Source organism: Dendropsophus ebraccatus, chromosome 15 (assembly GCF_027789765.1).
Source record: "Dendropsophus ebraccatus isolate aDenEbr1 chromosome 15, aDenEbr1.pat, whole genome shotgun sequence".
Taxonomy (NCBI): Eukaryota; Metazoa; Chordata; class Amphibia; order Anura; family Hylidae; genus Dendropsophus; species Dendropsophus ebraccatus.
The window spans coordinates 28,946,418-28,966,270 of NC_091468.1; the positions used below are offsets into that span (position 1 = coordinate 28,946,418).

Sequence of the window (19,853 nt, forward strand, 5' to 3'; positions counted from 1 at the left end):
AAACCTATATCAACGATCAGATCATTGCATTTATTACATGGAGCGGCAACTGGCCGAATTGGGCCGATTTATCGTTCCGTGTAATAGTACTCTTAGGGCTTTATCCAACTTCAGAAGCCCCCGCTAATCAAATGCCAAACAATCAGGTTCGGATGGACTCGAGCATGCTCGAGGTTCGCTCAGCTCTAATCAGCACACTTTGCAAGACTGATTTAATACCATTGTCCATATTAAAAATGAGTAACTGTCTCTAAAGGCCTATTGCAGGTCATTCAAGGTTGTAAACTAGCAAGAATAGAGTCTCTCTGTGACATATATCCATGGACTATATACGTGGAGAGAGGGTGCCTACACCAAGTACCCCACACTTTGACGAACTTCTTGGGGGGACCCTGTTCTTATAAATCACATTTTCATAAGGAACTATAGTGTTAAAGAGGTACTCCGGGCTGGGGTCATTTTCAGTGTACCTCTGGGGAGGGGTGGATATAGAAGGCGCCGGTCACTTGCCTCCCCGATTCCAGTGCCAGGTCCCGGATCGCACCGCCTCGTTCTCCCATCCGGCTGCCGCTTCCTGCTTGTGATGTCTCAAGGCAGCTCAGCCATTCAGCGGCTGAGGCGGGATTCTGCTACGACCGCTGAATGGCTGAGCTGCCTTTTCTTAAGCCGCAGCTCAGACCAGTAAGCGGCAGCCAGATGAGAGAACGGGGCAGCGCGATCCGGGACCTGGCGCTGGAACCGGGGAGGTAAGTGACCGAACACTGAAAATGACCCCAGCTTGGAGTACCCTTTTAACTTTTTTTTCCCCCACTGGGATAATGTTGGAGGGTGGGAATCCATCTACAAGGGGGTTATTACCTTCCTAGCTAGAAACAATGTCTCTCTCATAAAAATTCTCTCATGGGGTGTCCAATCGTCTTCTGATATGACACTGAAGAAACACACCAGGGGATCCAGGGGAATGCTTCTAGCTATAATCTTGGAAAGTAAATCCGTAACTTCCCTCCAAAAGAAGGCTATGTACCAGCATTGCCAGATTAAATGCCAAAATCCATTCTAGGGCTATAGCATCTATGGCACTCTTCTATCTTCCCTCTGCCCATACGCATTAGCCTAATGGGGGCTGCACAACAGAGACGCCTATTTAAATGTGGGATCCTATTCTATATGAGGATGGTGTACAGGAGGGCACATTTACTTTATAGGAATGCTGCACAGGAAAGACCTTTTACTATATGTAGATGCTGCATGGGATGGCTTTACTGTATGTGGATGCTGCACATGGGGGGCTTTACTATATGGGGGCTGCTGCACAGGGGGGCCTATACTATATGTGAGCTGCAACATGGGGGGCTATACCATATAGAGACTGTTGCCCAGTGGGGGGCTAAAGTAGATGGGGACTGCACATTGGGGTCTTATACTATATTGGGACTGTACATAGGGACCTGATACTATGTGGGGGCTTCTCATAATATTAATATTGACACTGATCAGAGAAGATGCCCCCTGTGAGTCACTGGATGTAGATCGTCTTCTCAGGGGCTGATGGGATCTTCCAGCAAGACAATGCAACATGTCACATAGCTAGAAATGTCCAACATTGGTTGGAAGAACATGACCAAGACTTTCAAGTACTACCCTGGCCCTCTAATTTTTCAGACTTGAACCCAACCAAGCATCAGTGGTACTAACTTGTTTGTCACGTTTGCCATATGGATCCTCCTCAATGCACTCTCCAGCTGTGGTATATGCTGCAGACTGCAGGGCACCAGATGCTGTTGTCTGTGCTGAACATGGCTGATACTCTGCATATTAGCTGGTTGTCATAAAATGACTCAACTTCGTATATATATTTCTACAGCAAACACGCAATCGTCAGCTGATCGCTTAAATCTGACCTGTCAAAAAATAATCTGTGGGCCACACGTCCCCTATTTATGCAAAAAGATGTGTGGCCAACAGCCGATTACCCTTGGCGGAATGATCTTTGAATCATGTAATAGTGAGAAAGATCAGCACTCACAGCGTGGCTCGGGTAGCGTAATACGGCCTTACAGACTATTGATGGATGATTTTGCTGACCATAAAGGGCAGGGGCAGGAATTAGGATCCATCTTGAGCATTCTGTTCAAAGAACCAGACAGCAGAATAGCACCTGGGTCAGGGACACTGGGTGAAGAGAGGGAGTGAGTATGACATACATCTTAGCGGGTATATGAAACCTTGATCTCTTTTAATAGTGTAGTGGATTGATATGCCTACAATGTATGGGATTGACCAACTGATTATCCACTGCTCTTACTTGACACTTTTATCCAACCTTTTTGAGAGAACATAAACACAATATATCTTCAAGTATATATATATATATAATTTTTTTTTTTATTTATTTTTTTTTACAGTGATGGTTATTTTAGTGTTTAGTGTTATTTTCCTATTAACATACCTTAAATATTATAATACGCTAATACCTACTTTGAGTTTCTTTGTCTTGTTATTCTTAAACTTTGTATTTTAGGTTACAAGAGAAAATAGAGATGAAATACTGCATGAAATAGTGAAAGCCGTACAAGACTGCTGCATTGCAGAAAATCATTAAAGGTTGAAAGTGGTCGATTCATTAGCAAGTTATTGTCATTGATTGACACTTTATATTAAACCAATAATAAACTAATACTACATAAAGGGGTATTCACATGTTCCGTGCATGGTCCGTATATACAGAAGATGTGTTACGGACCAGATTCATGGACCTCCCGGCTTTATGCATTATTATGATGCTGGGAGCGCTGAATCAGTTTAAATCTTAACAGTACTGCACACGGCATCATAATGATGCAACTCTGGGAACTCTGAACATTCCGCTGCACACAGTCTGTATTTACAGACCACACATGACCATGTGAATGCCCCCTAACTGTTACAAGGTCTGGTTATTTCTTCAAGCCTTTATCATAAAATTTATAAAAATCTATCTGAAGTTAATTCAAGGTTGCAATGAAAACATAAAAAATATATATAAGACTTATATATGCAGTAATGTTCCCCCCCCCCCCCCCAAAAAAAAAGCAGTGAGTTTAAAATGGCAAATAAAACCCAAAATCATCGTAATTACTTTTATTGGCCTAACTGCAAATGCATCGGAAATATTACACATTCAATTCTGAATTAGAATTGTTAACAATGTTTTTTAAATAAGTATTCCACTCAAACAAATCTTCCTGACCATACTTATTATCTGTTTAGTCTCCTCCCAATTCTCAGCTGCTGCTTTCTGTCCCTGACTGGCTTTATCTGCAACATTGTAGCTTCTTTGTAATGCTGGGATGGTTGATCTTAATATCTGAACCTTGACCTCAGAATAACCCTTCCTGCATTACAGAGAAGCTACAGTGTTGCAGATGAAGCTTGCCAGGGACTTGTTTACATCAGCCATCTTAGAAGGGAGGGGGACAGAAAGAAAGCCTCACATACAGATTTCTGTGTCTTCCGCAGAAAGCACCAGCTGAGAACTGGGAAAAAGAGACTAAATGGATAATAACATTTATGGAATGAATTATTAGTCCCAGCATAGGCAGCAACGTATCAAAAGTTGTGTTTGAGTGGAATACCCCTTAAAGCCTTCAGGAGACGGGACTTGGAGACCAATATAGATTTGTTATATAGCTGCCTTGTGGAGACTGGACCTGGATACAAATATGTATAGCTTTGTTATAAAGCATGAGAACAAAAAAAATTCATGTAAATTGCAAACTTGCTTTATTTTACATACTCTGGTTTTAAGTTTCAAAATCTAAATCAACACAGTGCCAATTTAATTGTCTGGACAGAAGACATACAGCCCCATGCTCAGACCAAGCTGGACCTGCAGCGGTATAGCCAGTGATCCAGCTCAGGAGCAGAAGATGCCAAACCAGCAAGAGCCTGAAAACTTGAGCCTCATTTAAAGCGACTCTGTACCCACAATCTGCCCCCACCCCCCAACCACTTGTACCTTCGGATAGCTGCTTTTAATCCAAAATCTGTCCTGTGGTCAGTTTGGCAGGTGATGCAGTTATTGTTCCAAAAAAATTTTAAACTTACAACCCTGTGCCCTACGGGAGTATCTGTGCCCCAACTTTGCACCACCACTCCTCCCCACCCTCTTCATCATTAGGAATGCCACTGGAACATTTTCTCCATGCTGAACATTTACACAGGTCCTTAACGATCCAGCCCATGTTCCGGGCTAAACAGGTGGGCAATCTGCCTGGAGCATTCCTAATGATAAAGAGGGTGGGGAGGAAGGACAGAGAGGTTGTGCCAGTCTAATGCATACACAATCTAGGCCCCTCCCGTAGGGCACAGGGCTGCCAGTTTAAAAGTTGTTTTTTAGCACAATGACTGCATCACCTGCCAAACAGACCACAGGACAGATCTTGGATTAAAAGCAGCTATCCGAAGGTACAAGTGGTTTGGGGGGGGGGTCAGATTGTGGGTACAGAGTCGCTTTAAATATTAACAAAAATGTCTATATTTTGATGCTGGAATAGGCTATGATATAATAATGACCCCAACCGATGGACAAGTCTCTAGGACATCATCTAGAGTCCTTTTCCCACTGGCTGTCCTGACCGTCAATCAGGACATTAGGAAGCATTCCAGGGGGTCAACAATCCAGCATCGATCTAGAAGCGTCCAGTGTAAAACATCAAGCATTTATTTGATCACGAAGAGTATGATGCCAAATTACAAACAATGACAAAGACTAGGTGTGGTGGAAATGGTGCGTGCACGCTCTTGATGATGAAATAAACGTTAAAGTTCTGTACCTATGGTTGCTGTCAGATCTCAGTTTCTGAATTCTCTATGATCTGTCAGAAGTTGTGTGAAAGTGACAGTTCCCATTAAGGTTCAAAGATTTTGTAAAATTAATATTTATATATAAATTTATTATTTTATTTAATGGTTTGATAAACATTTAGATTTTTTCTTTTCAAGTCAAACAAAGCACGGATGACAAAGAGACTAACCAGATTGTTGCTATGACAATGTAAACCTGGTGACAGGGAATCTGAGTAAAGGCCGTATTACACAGAGCGATTTATCTAACAGATCATTGAAGCCAAAGCCAGGAACAGATTATAAACAGAGAACAGGTCATAAAGGAAAGATTGAGATGTCATATAAATCTGTCTGTGTAATATGGCCTTAAAGAGTCACTGTCATGTTTTGTTTTGTGCAGAAATCAATAGTCCAGGCGATTTTAACCCCTTAACGACGCATGATGGGTATAACTCATGCTGCCATTAAGGAGCTCAGAGAGGGCTCCCGGCGTAAGCCCTCTCTGCAGCCCTCAGTTCCCAGTTGCTGTGTGCAGCCAGGGACCGCGGGTATTAGCCACCGCAGCCGGCTAATTAACTATTCAAATGCAGCTGTCAAAACTGACAGCTGCATTTGTATAGTATATGTGCCCCCTGTCCCTGGTGTCTAGAGGGGAGATCTGTTGCAATGAGCCGGCCGGGGCTCAGCGTCGGAATGACGCTGATCCCGGCTCGGCAATCTATTCAGATGGTCTGCAGCAGACCATTATAATAGAGCACCGATCCATCTGTTATATACACAGCATTGATCTCAATGGGAAATCAGTGCTTTGTATATAGAAGTCCCCCTGTAAAAAAAGAATAAAGTGTTTTTATTAATAAATAACCCCCTCCCCTAATAAAAGTCCAAATCGCCCCCCTTTTCCCATGTTATAAATAAAAATAAAATAAATAAACAAACATGTTTGGTATCGCCGGGTGCGTATTCGCCCAAAATATTAATTTATTTAATTCATGATCCCTCACGGTAAACGGTGTAAGCGCAAAACAATTCCAAAGTGCAAAGTTGCGCATTTTTGGTCGCATCAAATCTAGAAAAATTGTAATAAAAAGCGATCAAAAAGTCGCATATGTGCAATCAAGGAACCGATAGAAAGTACAGATCATGGCGCAAAAAATGACACCTCACACAGCCCCATAGACCAAAGAATAAAAGCACTATAAGCATGGGAATAGAGCGATTTTAAGGAATGTTTATTTTCTGTAAAAGGTTTTATTTTTTACGAGCCATCAGTTAATATAAAAGTTATACAAGTTGCATATCGTTTTAATTGTACCGACTTGAGGAACATATATAACATGTCAGTTTTTCCATAGGACACATGGCGTAAAAACAAAGCCCCCCCAAAGAAAAAAAAATTGCATTTTTCTCTTCAATTTCACCGTGCATATAATTTTTTACTGCTTTCGCAGCATATTTTATGCAAAAATTCAGCCTGTCATTGCAAAGAACAATTAGTGACACATAAAATAAGGGCTCATGTGGGTCCGTAGGTGTAAAAATTTAACTGCTATGGCCTTATATACACAAGGAGGGAAAAACGAAAACGCAAAAACAAAATTAGCCCGGTCTTTAAGGGGTTAAGAAACTTTGTAATTGGGTTTATTAGGCAAATATGCCATTATCTGCATTCAAAAAGACATTTCCCAGGTCCCCCCTTCCTCCTCTCACTCATACACTGTCTATTATTAGAAAATCACATCTTGTTTACATCAGTTGTGCCCTGTCTTTTCTATGGAGAGGGGAGGGGGGGAGGAGGGAGATTAGTCGCCAGCAGAGAACAAGGGATTACACAGTGGGAGCTGTGTGAAAGCTTATTCAGAGGTCAGAGTGGTCAGTGCTGTCTTCAGAGAAGATAGCCCTGTGATGTAGCTGTAAATTAACTCTTTGTTGTCCTATTTTGGTGCCTCATCTCCCTCCACCCCTTCCCTCTCCATAGACAACCATCAAGATGGGGGGAGAAGTTCAAACTGCTTTTTTATGATTTTTCGGCTAATAAACCCAATTACAAAGTTTCTTAAAATCGTCTGTACTATTGATTTCTGTAAAAAAAATTAAACAACTGTGACACTTTAAGTTGCTGTATTGCCTTTTTTGTAAGTGCTACATATATGATTTTTTTATTTGCTGTTTAACACTGTGGGCTACTGAATAAGCTTGCCCAGTTGTGTTTGCAATATTCATGCACAACAACTCAGCCCCCCCACCAGTGATTGGCAGGGTTCAGTCAATACACGTCATAGGCAGAACACTCCAAATCCTTGGCAGGTGGACAGCCAGGAGTGGACGCTTGTAAACACATATTTTACCAATACTATCTGTATATACAGGACAAATAGTACCGTCATACCTTGACCATTACCATTATTACCATACAGTGACTGGATAATACCACTATACTGTTCATATATGAAGGAGCAGGAGTCGGAGTCGGTCCTGATAAAATTCAGGAGCCAGAGCTGTGGCTTACCGACTCCTCAACTCTGTATCTAACCACATTAACCCCTTGCAGTTGCCCTGAGTTTAGCCCAAGAAGATTTCTGGGGTGCTGTCATTGTGTCCATTTGATCAGGCAGCAGGATCCTGGCTATATAATACACTTTGCTTCACCTTCCAGGATTAATCTGACCCCCAGCAGTTGAACCCCTTAGGGTGTGTTAATTGTGTTAATTTAAGTTAAAGGAGTACTCTAACACTTTAAAACTCTTCATATAACGCATCCCTTATCTATAACATATTAACCATGTTAATCTTACCTCGCCACACTCTCCCAGTGTCTCCAAGTCCCCTGCTGACCGATACCACCCCCACTTCTGAGCTTGACCCGTCTCGACCATGTTAGCCCGCACATCCAATTACTGTCTGCATCACTGTCCCGTCTCAGTCTGATTGGCTGAGGAGGCGGTCCATCCCTGAAATGGTGGCCACGGCAGCATTCTGTTGGGGACCAGGATACCCGCTGGAGGAGCATGGATAGGTGAGAATAGCATCTTATGTTATATAGAAAAGCAGCATGACATTTAATGCAATACATTTAGCTGTGTGAAATCTGCCGTGGATTTTCATTAGCTTCCACTGGCATCAGAATTTTTTGCATGTGAATTTCTCACAAATATGCAGCACAAATCACATAAGTTATGTATGAATTCACCTTGGATATCATCCCTATACAAAAAGTATTGAAATCAATCAGAAATCTACAGCATTATGGGGGTGATTTATAAAGGCAGGTGTATCTGTACATTCCCACCCGCATGCCCCACCTGGGATTTACTGAGAGGAGCTGGTGAATCTGAGCCTCAGAAATCTCCATCTAACATAAACAATATATCATAACTATATATGTAGGTTCCACCACCAGCCCTGACTATACTGGTGAATGGTGTAGAATGAAGGCTGCTGCACCAGTCCTGACTATACTGGTGAATGGTGTAGAATGGAGGCTGCTGCACCAGCCCTGACTATGCTGGTGAATGGTGTAGAATGGAGGCTGCTGCACCAGCCCTGACTATACTAGTGAATGGTGTAGAATGGAGGCTGCTGCACCAGCCCTGACTATACTGGTGAATGGTGTAATATAAAGGCTGCTGCACCAGCTCTGACTATACTGGTGAATGGTGTAGAATGGAGGCTGCACCAGCCCTGACTATACTGGTGAATGGTGTAGAATGGAGGCTGCACCAGTCCTGACTATGCTGGTGAATGGTGTAGAATGGAGGCTGCTGCACCAGCCCTGACTATACTGGTGAATGGTGTAGAATGGAGGCTGCACCAGCTCTGACTATGCTGGTGAATGGTGTAGAATGGAGGCTGCTGCACCAGCCCTGACTATACTGGTGAATGGTGTAGAATGGAGGCTGCACCAGCTCTGACTATACTGGTGAATGGTGTAGAATGGAGGCTGCACCAGCCCTGACTGTACTGGTGAATGGTGTAGAATGGAGGCTGCACCAGCCCTGACTATGCTGATGAATGGTGTAGAATGGAGGCTGCTGCACCAGCCCTGACTATACTGGTGAATGGTGTAGAATGGAGGCTGCTGCACCAGCCTTGACTATACTGGTGAATGGTGTAGAATGGAGGCTGCTGCACCAGCCCTGACTATACTAGTGAATGGTGTAGAATGGAGGCTGCACCAGCTCTGACTATACTGGTGAATGGTGTAGAATGAAGGCTGCACCAGCCCTGACTATACTGGTGAATGGTGTAGAATGGAGGCTGCTGCACCAGCCCTGACTATACTGGTGAATGGTGTAGAATGGAGGCTGCTGCTCCAGCCCTGACTATACTGGTGAATGGTGTAGAATGGAGGCTGCACCAGCCCTGACTATACTGGTGAATGGTGTAGAATGAAGGCTGCACCAGCCCTGACTATACTGGTGAATGGTGTAGAATGGAGGCTGCTGCACCAGCCCTGACTATACTGGTGAATGGTGTAGAATGGAGGCTGCACCAGCCCTGACTATACTGGTGAATGGTGTAGAATGGAGGCTGCACCAGCCCTGACTATGCTGGTGAATGGTGTAGAATGGAGGCTGCTGCACCAGCCCTGACTATACTGGTGAATGGTGTAGAATGGAGGCTGCACCAGCCCTGACTATACTGGTGAATGGTGTAGAATGGAGGCTGCTGCACCAGCCTTGACTATACTGGTGAATGGTGTAGAATGGAGGCTGCTGCACCAGCCCTGACTATACTGGTGAAAGGTGTAGAATGGAGGCTGCACCAGCTCTGACTATACTGGTGAATGGTGTAGAATGGAGGCTGCACCAGCCCTGACCATACTGGTGAATGGAGTAGAATGGAGGCTGCTGCACCAGCCCTGACTATGCTGGTGAATGGTGTAGAATGGAGGCTGCACCAGCCCTGACTATGCTGGTGAATGGTGTAGAATGGAGGCTGCACCAGCCCTGACTATGCTGGTGAATGGTGTAGAATGGAGGCTGCTGCACCAGCCCTGACTATACTGGTGAATGGTGTAGAATGGAGGCTGCACCAGCCCTGACTATACTGGTGAATGGTGTAGAATGGAGGCTGCTGCACCAGCCCTGACTATACTGGTGAATGGTGTAGAATGGAGGCTGCTGCACCAGCCTTGACTATACTGGTGAATGGTGTAGAATGGAGGCTGCTGCACCAGCCCTGACTATACTGGTGAAAGGTGTAGAATGGAGGCTGCACCAGCTCTGACTATACTGGTGAATGGTGTAGAATGGAGGCTGCACCAGCCCTGACCATACTGGTGAATGGAGTAGAATGGAGGCTGCTGCACCAGCCCTGACTATGCTGGTGAATGGTGTAGAATGGAGGCTGCACCAGCCCTGACTATGCTGGTGAATGGTGTAGAATGGAGGCTGCTGCACCAGCCCTGACTATACTGGTGAATGGTGTAGAATGGAGGCTGCTGCACCAGCCCTGACTATACTGGTGAATGGTGTAGAATGGAGGCTGCTGCACCAGCCCTGACTATACTGGTGAATGGTGTAGAATGGAGGCTGCACCAGTCCTGACTATACTAGTGAATGGTGTAATATAAAGGCTGCTGCACCAGCTCTGACTATACTGGTGAATGGTGTAGAATGGAGGCTGCACCAGCCCTGACTATACTGGTGAATGGTATAGAATGGAGGCTGCACCAGACCTGACTATACTGGTGAATGGTGTAAAACAGAGGCTGCTGCACCAGCCCTGACTATACTGGTGATTGGTGTAGAATGGAGGCTGCACCAGCCCTGACTATACTGGTGATTGGTGTAGAATGGAGGCTGCTGCACCAGTCCTGACTATACTGGTGAATAGTGTAGAATGGAGGCTGCTGCACCAGTCCTGACTATGCTGGTGAATGGTGTAGAATGGAGGCTGCACCAGCCCTGACTATACTGGTGAATGGTGTAGAATGGAGGCTGCACCAGCCCTGACTATGCTGGTGAATGGTGTAGAATGGAGGCTGCTGCACCAGTCCTGACTATACTGGTGAATAGTGTAGAATGGAGGCTGCTGCACCAGTCCTGACTATGCTGGTGAATGGTGTAGAATGGAGGCTGCACCAGCCCTGACTATACTGGTGAATGGTGTAGAATGGAGGCTGCACCAGCCCTGACTATACTGGTGAAGGGTGTAGAATAAAGGCTGCTGCACCAGTCCTGACTATACTGGTGAATGGTGTAGAATGGAGGCTGCTGCACCAGTCCTGACTATGCTGGTGAATGGTGTTGAATGGAGGCTGCACCAGCCCTGACTATACTGGTGAAGGGTGTAGAATGGAGGCTGCACCACCAGCCCTGACTATACTGGTGAATGGTGTAGAATGGAGGCTGCACCAGCCCTGACTATACTGGTGAATGGTGTAGAATGGAGGCTGCCTCACCAGTCCTGACTATTCTGGTGAATGGTGTAGAATTGAGGCTGCTGCACCAGCCCTGACTATACTGGTGAATGGTGTAGAATGAAGGCTGCTACAACAGCCCTGACTATACTGGTGAATGGTGTAGAATGGAGGCTGCACCAGCTCTGACTATACTGGTGAATGGTGTAGAATGGAGGCTGCACCAGTCCTGACTATACTGGTGAATGGTGTAGAAAGGAGGCTGCACCAGCCCTGACTATATTGGTGAATGGTGTAGAATGGAGGCTGCACCAGCCCTGACTATACTGGTGAATGGTGTAGAAAGGAGGCTGCACCAGCCCTGACTATACTGGTGAATGGTGTAGAATGGAGGCTGCACCAGTCCTGACTATACTGGTGAATGGTGTAGAATGAAGGCTGCACCAGTCCTGACTATACTGGTGAATGGTGGAGAATGGAGGCTGCACCAGCCCTGACTATACTGGTGAATGGTGTATAATGGAGGCTGCTGCACCAGCCCTGACTATACTGGTGAATGGTGTAGAATGGAGGCTGCTGCACCAGCCCTGACTATACTGGTGATTGGTGTAGAATGAAGGCTGCTGCACCAGCCCTGACTATACTGGTGAATGCTGTAGAATGGAGGCTGCACCAGCCCTGACTATGCTGGTGAATGCTGTAGAATGGAGGCTGCACCAGCTCTGACTATACTGGTGAATGGTGTAGAATGGAGGCTGCACCACCCCTGACTATACTGGTGAATGGTGTAGAATGGAGGCTGCACCAGCCCTGACTATACTGGTGAAAGGTGTAGAATGGAGGCTGCTGCACCAGCCCTGACTATGCTGGTGATTGGTGTAGAATGAAGGCTGCTGCACCAGCCCTGACTATACTGGTGAATGCTGTAGAATGGAGGCTGCACCAGCTCTGACTATACTGGTGAATGGTATAGAATGGAGGCTGCACCAGCCCTGACTATACTGGTGAATGGTGTAGAATTGAGGCTGCTGCACCAGCCCTGACTATACTGGTGATTGGTGTAGAATGAAGGCTGCTGCACCAGCCCTGACTATACTGGTGAATGCTGTAGAATGGAGGCTGCACCAGCTCTGACTATACTGGTGAATGGTGTAGAATGGAGGCTGCACCACCCCTGACTATACTGGTGAATGGTGTAGAATGGAGGCTGCTGCACCAGCCCTGACTATACTGGTGAATGCTGTAGAATGGAGGCTGCACCAGCTCTGACTATACTGGTGAATGGTGTAGAATGGAGGCTGCACCAGCCCTGATTATACTGGTGAATAATGTAGAATGGAGGCTGCTGCACCAGCCCTAACTATACTGGTGAATGGTGTAGAATGGAGGCAGCCCAAACCCTAGACTATACTGGTAAATGGCGTAGAATAGAGGCTGCACCAGCCCTGACTATACTGGCGAATGGTGTAGAATGGAGGCTGCAGCACCAGCCCTGACTATACTGGTGAATGGTATAGAATGGAGGCTGCTGCACCAGCCCTGACTATACTGGTGATTGGTGTAGAATGGAGGCTGCTGCACCAGCCCTGACTATACTAGTGAATGGTGTAGAATGGAGGCTGCTGCACCAGCCCTGACTATACTGGTGAATGGTGTAGAATGGAGGCTGCTGCACCAGCCCTGACTATACTGGTGATTGGTATAGAATGGAGGCTGCACCAGCCCTGACTATACTGGTGAAAGGTGTAGAATGGAGGCTGCACCAGCCCTGACTATACTGGTGAATGGTGTAGAATGGAGGCTGCTGCACCAGCCCTGACTATACTGGTGAATGGTGTAGAATGGAGGCTGCACCAGCCCTGACTATACTGGTGAATGGTGTAGAATGGAGGCTGCACCAGCCTTGACTATGCTGGTGAATGGTGTAGAATGGAGGCTGCACCAGCCCTGACTATACTGGTGAATGGTGTAGAATGGAGGCTGCTGCACCAGCCCTGACTATACTGGTAAATGGTGTAGAATGGAGGCTGCTGCACCAGCCCTGACTATACTGGTAAATGGTGTAGAATGGAGGCTGCTGCACCAGCCCTGACTATGCTGGTGAATGGTGTAGAATGGAGGCTGCTGCACCAGCTCTGACTATACTGGTGAATGGTGTAGAATGGAGGCTGCACCAGCCCTGACTATACTGGTGAATGGTGTAGAATGGAGGCTGCACCAGACCTGACTATACTGGTGAATGGTGTAAAACAGAGGCTGCTGCACCAGCCCTGACTATACTGGTCAATGGTGTAGAATGGAGGCTGCTGCACCAGTCCTGACTATACTGGTTAATGGTGTAGAATGGAGGCTTCACCAGCCCTGACTATGCTGGTGAATGGTGTAGAATGGAGGCTGCTGCACCAGTCCTGACTATACTGGTGAATAGTGTAGAATGGAGGCTGCTGCACCAGTCCTGACTATGCTGGTGAATGGTGTAGAATGGAGGCTGCACCAGCCCTGACTATACTGGTGAATGGTGTAGAATGGAGGCTGCACCAGCCCTGACTATACTGGTGAAGGGTGTAGAATAAAGGCTGCTGCACCAGTCCTGACTATACTGGTGAATGGTGTAGAATGGAGGCTGCTGCACCAGTCCTGACTATGCTGGTGAATGGTGTTGAATGGAGGCTGCACCAGCCCTGACTATACTGGTAAAGGGTGTAGAATGGAGGCTGCACCACCAGCCCTGACTATACTGGTGAATGGTGTAGAATGGAGGCTGCACCAGCCCTGACTATACTGGTGAATGGTCTAGAATGGAGGCTGCCTCACCAGTCCTGACTATTCTGGTGAATGGTGTAGAATTGAGGCTGTTGCACCAGCCCTGACTATACTGGTGAATGGTGTAGAATGAAGGCTGCTGCAACAGCCCTGACTATACTGGTGAATGGTGTAGAATGGAGGCTGCACCAGCTCTGACTATACTGGTGAATGGTGTAGAATGGAGGCTGCACCAGTCCTGACTATACTAGTGAATGGTGTAGAAAGGAGGCTGCACCAGCCCTGACTATATTGGTGAATGGTGTAGAATGGAGGCTGCACCAGCCCTGACTATACTGGTGAATGGTGTAGAAAGGAGGCTGCACCAGCCCTGACTATACTGGTGAATGGTGTAGAATGGAGGCTGCACCAGTCCTGACTATACTGGTTAATGGTGTAGAATGAAGGCTGCACCAGTCCTGACTATACTGGTGAATGGTGGAGAATGGAGGCTGCACCAGCCCTGACTATACTGGTGAATGGTGTATAATGGAGGCTGCTGCACCAGCCCTGACTATACTAGTGAATGGTGTAGAATGGAGGCTGCTGCACCAGCCCTGACTATACTGGTGATTGGTGTAGAATGAAGGCTGCTGCACCAGCCCTGACTATACTGGTGAATGCTGTAGAATGGAGGCTGCACCAGCTCTGACTATACTGGTGAATGGTATAGAATGGAGGCTGCACCAGCCCTGACTATACTGGTGAATGGTGTAGAATGGAGGCTGCTGCACCAGCCCTGACTATACTGGTGAATGGTGTAGAATGGAGGCTGCACCAGCTCTGACTATACTGGTGAATGGTGTAGAATGGAGGCTGCACCACCCCTGACTATACTGGTGAATGGTGTAGAATGGAGGCTGCTGCACCAGCCCTGACTATACTGGTGAATGCTGTAGAATGGAGGCTGCACCAGCTCTGACTATACTCGTGAATGCTGTAGAATGGAGGCTGCACCAGCCCTGATTATACTGGTGAATAATGTAGAATGGAGGCTGCTGCACCAGCCCTGACTATACTGGTGAATGGTGTAGAATGGAGGCAGCCCAAACCCTAGACTATACTGGTAAATGGCGTAGAATAGAGGCTGCACCAGCCTTGACTATACTGGCGAATGGTGTAGAATGGAGGCTGCAGCACCAGCCCTGACTATACTGGTGAATGGTGTAGAATGGAGGCTGCTGCACCAGCCCTGACTATACTGGTGATTGGTGTAGAATGGAGGCTGCTGCACCAGCCCTGACTATACTGGTGAATGGTGTAGAATGGAGGCTGCTGCACCAGCCCTGACTATACTGGTGAATGGTGTAGAATGGAGGCTGCTGCACCAGCCCTGACTATACTGGTGATTGGTATAGAATGGAGGCTGCACCAGCCCTGACTATACTGGTGAAAGGTGTAGAATGGAGGCTGCACCAGCCCTGACTATACTGGTGAATGGTGTAGAATGGAGGCTGCTGAACCAGCCCTGACTATACTGGTGAATGGTGTAGAATGGAGGCTGCACCAGCCCTGACTATACTGGTGAATGGTGTAGAATGGAGGCTGCACCAGCCTTGACTATGCTGGTGAATGGTGTAGAATGGAGGCTGTACCAGCCCTGACTATACTGGTGAATGGTGTAGAATGGAGGCTGCTGCACCAGCCCTGACTATACTGGTAAATGGTGTAGAATGGAGGTAGCTGCACCAGCCCTGACTATACTGGTGAATGGTGTAGAATGGAGGCTGCTGCACCAGCCCTGACTATGCTGGTGAATGGTGTAGAATGAAGGCTGCTGCACCAGCCCTGACTATACTGGTGAATGCTGTAGAATAGAGGCTGCACCAGCTCTGACTATACTGGTGAATGCTGTAGAATGGAGGCTGCACCACCCCTGACTATACTGGTGAATGGTGTAGAATGGAGGCTGCTGCACCAGCCCTGACTATACTGGTGAATGCTGTAGAATGGAGGCTGCACCAGCTCTGACTATACTGGTGAATGGTGTAGAATGGAGGCTGCACCAGTCCTGACTATACTGGTGAATGGTGTAGAATGAAGGCTGCACCAGTCCTGACTATACTGGTGAATGGTGGAGAATGGAGGCTGCACCAGCCCTGACTATACTGGTGAATGGTGTATAATGGAGGCTGCTGCACCAGCCCTGACTATACTAGTGAATGGTGTAGAATGGAGGCTGCTGCACCAGCCCTGACTATACTGGTGATTGGTGTAGAATGAAGGCTGCTGCACCAGCCCTGACTATACTGGTGAATGCTGTAGAATGGAGGCTGCACCAGCTCTGACTATACTGGTGAATGGTATAGAATGGAGGCTGCACCAGCCCTGACTATACTGGTGAATGGTGTAGAATGGAGGCTGCTGCACCAGCCCTGACTATACTGGTGAATGGTGTAGAATGGAGGCTGCTGCACCAGCCCTGACTATACTGGTGAATGCTGTAGAATGGAGGCTGCACCAGCTCTGACTATACTGGTGAATGCTGTAGAATGGAGGCTGCACCAGCCCTGATTATACTGGTGAATAATGTAGAATGGAGGCTGCTGCACCAGCCCTGACTATACTGGTGAATGGTGTAGAATGGAGGCAGCCCAAACCCTAGACTATACTGGTAAATGGCGTAGAATAGAGGCTGCACCAGCCTTGACTATACTGGCGAATGGTGTAGAATGGAGGCTGCAGCACCAGCCCTGACTATACTGGTGAATGGTGTAGAATGGAGGCTGCTGCACCAGCCCTGACTATACTGGTGATTGGTGTAGAATGGAGGCTGCTGCACCAGCCCTGACTATACTGGTGAATGGTGTAGAATGGAGGCTGCTGCACCAGCCCTGACTATACTGGTGAATGGTGTAGAATAGAGGCTGCTGCACCAGCCCTGACTATACTGGTGATTGGTATAGAATGGAGGCTGCACCAGTCCTGACTATACTGGTGAAAGGTGTAGAATGGAGGCTGCACCAGCCCTGACTATACTGGTGAAAGGTGTAGAATGGAGGCTGCACCAGCCCTGACTATACTGGTGAATGGTGTAGAATGGAGGCTGCTGCACCAGCCCTGACTATGCTGGTGAATGGTGTAGAATGAAGGCTGCTGCACCAGCCCTGACTATACTGGTGAATGCTGTAGAATGGAGGCTGCACCAGCTCTGACTATACTGGTGAATGGTGTAGAATGGAGGCTGCTGCACCAGCCCTGACTATGCTGGTGAATGGTGTAGAATGAAGGCTGCTGCACCAGCCCTGACTATACTGGTGAATGCTGTAGAATGGAGGCTGCACCAGCTCTGACTATACTGGTGAATGGTGTAGAATGGAGGCTGCACCACCCCTGACTATACTGGTGAATGGTGTAGAATGGAGGCTGCTGCACCAGCCCTGACTATACTGGTGAATGCTGTAGAATGGAGGCTGCACCAGCCCTGACTATACTGGTGAATGGTGTAGAATGGAGGCTGCACCAGCCCTAATTATACTGGTGAATAATGTAGAATGGAGGCTGCTGCACCAGCCCTGACTATACTGGTGAATGGTGTAGAATGGAGGCAGCCCAAACCCTAGACTATACTGGTAAATGGCGTAGAATAGAGGCTGCACCAGCCCTGACTATACTGGCGAATGGTGTAGAATGGAGGCTGCTGCACCAGCCCTGACTTTACTGGTGATTGGTGTAGAATGGAGGCTGCTGCACCAGCCCTGACTATACTGGTGAATGGTGTAGAATGGAGGCTGCTGCACCAGCCCTGACTATACTGGTGAATGGTGTAGGATGGAGGCTGCTGCACCAGCCCTGACTACACTGGTGAATGGTGTAGAATGGAGGCTGCACCAGTCCTGACTATACTGGTGAATGGTGTAGAATGGAGGCTGCACCAGTCCTGACTATACTGGTGAATGGTGTAGAATGGAGGCTGCTGCACCAGTCCTGACTATACTGGTGAATGGTGTAGAATGGGGGCTGCTGCACCAGCCCTGACTATACTGGTGAATGGTGTAAAATGGAGGCTGCACCAGCCCTGACTATACTGGTGAATGGTGTAGAATGGAGTCTGCTGCACCAGCCTTGACTATACTGGTGAATGGTGTAGAATGGAGGCTGCACCAGCTCTGACTATACTGGTGAAAGGTGTAGAATGGAGACTGCACCAGCCCTGACTATACTGGTGAATAGTGTAGAATGGAGGCTGCTGCACCAGCCTTGACTATACTGGTGAATGGTGTAGAATGGAGGCTGCACCAGCCCTGACTATACTGGTGAATGGTGTAGAATGGAGGCTGCACCAGCCCTGACTATACTGGTGAATGGTGTAGAATGGAGGCTGCTGCACCAGCCCTGACCATACTGGTGAATGGTGTAGAATGGAGGTTGCTGCACCAGCCCTGACTATGCTGGTGAATGGTGTAGAATGGAGGCTGCTGCACCAGCCCTGACTATACTGGTGAATGGTGTAGAATGGAGGCTGCACCAGCCCTGACTATACTGGTGAATGGTGTAGAATGGAGGCTGCTGCACCAGCCCTGATTATACTGGTGAATGGTGTAGAATGAAGGCTGCACCTGCCCTGACTATACTGGTGAATGGTATAGAATGGAGGCTGCACCAGTCCTGACTATACTGGTGAAAGGTGTAGAATGGAGGCTGCACCAGCCCTGACTATACTGGTGAAAGGTGTAGAATGGAGGCTGCACCAGCCCTGACTATACTGGTGAATGGTGTAGAATGGAGGCTGCTGAACCAGCCCTGACTATACTGGTGAATGGTGTAGAATGGAGGCTGCACCAGCCCTGACTATACTGGTGAATGCTGTAGAATGGAGGCTGCACCAGCTCTGACTATACTGGTGAATGGTGTAGAATGGAGGCTGCACCAGCCCTGATTATACTGGTGAATAATGTAGAATGGAGACTGCTGCACCAGCCCTGACTATACTGGTGAATGGTGTAGAATGGAGGCAGCCCAAACCCTAGACTATACTGGTAAATGGCGTAGAATAGAGGCTGCACCAGCCCTGACTATACTGGCGAATGATGTAGAATGGAGGCTGCAGCACCAGCCCTGACTATACTGGTGAATGGTGTAGAATGGAGGCTGCTGCACCAGCCCTGACTATACTGGTGATTGGTGTAGAATGGAGGCTGCTGCACCAGCCCTGACTATACTGGTGAATGGTGTAGAATGGAGGCTGCTGCACCAGCCCTGACTATGCTGGTGAATGGTGTAGAATGAAGGCTGCTGCACCAGCCCTGACTATACTGGTGAATGCTGTAGAATGGAGGCTGCACCAGCTCTGACTATACTGGTGAATGGTGTAGAATGGAGGCTGCACCACCCCTGACTATACTGGTGAATGGTGTAGAATGGAGGCTGCTGCACCAGCCCTGACTATACTGGTGAATGCTGTAGAATGGAGGCTGCACCAGCCCTGACTATACTGGTGAATGGTGTAGAATGGAGGCTGCACCAGCCCTGATTATACTGGTGAATAATGTAGAATGGAGGCTGCTGCACCAGCCCTGACTATACTGGTGAATGGTGTAGAATGGAGGCAGCCCAAACCCTAGACTATACTGGTAAATGGCGTAGAATAGAGGCTGCACCAGCCCTGACTATACTGGCGAATGGTGTAGAATGGAGGCTGCTGCACCAGCCCTGACTATACTGGTGATAGGTGTAGAATGGAGGCTGCTGCACCAGCCCTGACTATACTGGTGAATGGTGTAGAATGGAGGCTGCTGCACCAGCCCTGACTATACTGGTGAATGGTGTAGGATGGAGGCTGCTGCACCAGCCCTGACTACACTGGTGAATGGTGTAGAATGGAGGCTGCACCAGTCCTGACTATACTGGTGAATGGTGT

At 47.6% G+C, this 19,853-nt stretch overlaps 1 protein-coding gene across 2 annotated transcripts in view; it reads left to right on the forward strand.

Annotated features, from left to right (window-relative positions):
- NTPCR (nucleoside-triphosphatase, cancer-related) overlaps positions 1-2,929 on the forward strand; it is a 28,275-nt gene extending 25,346 nt beyond the window's left edge. For both annotated transcript variants that reach the window (XM_069955075.1, XM_069955074.1), the window contains one exon: positions 2,522-2,929. In XM_069955075.1, coding sequence (XP_069811176.1) covers positions 2,522-2,538 — 17 coding nt within the window. In that variant the 3' untranslated portion in view covers positions 2,539-2,929. The remainder of the gene's footprint in view (positions 1-2,521) is intronic.
- The last annotated feature ends 16,924 nt before the right edge of the window (positions 2,930-19,853 follow it).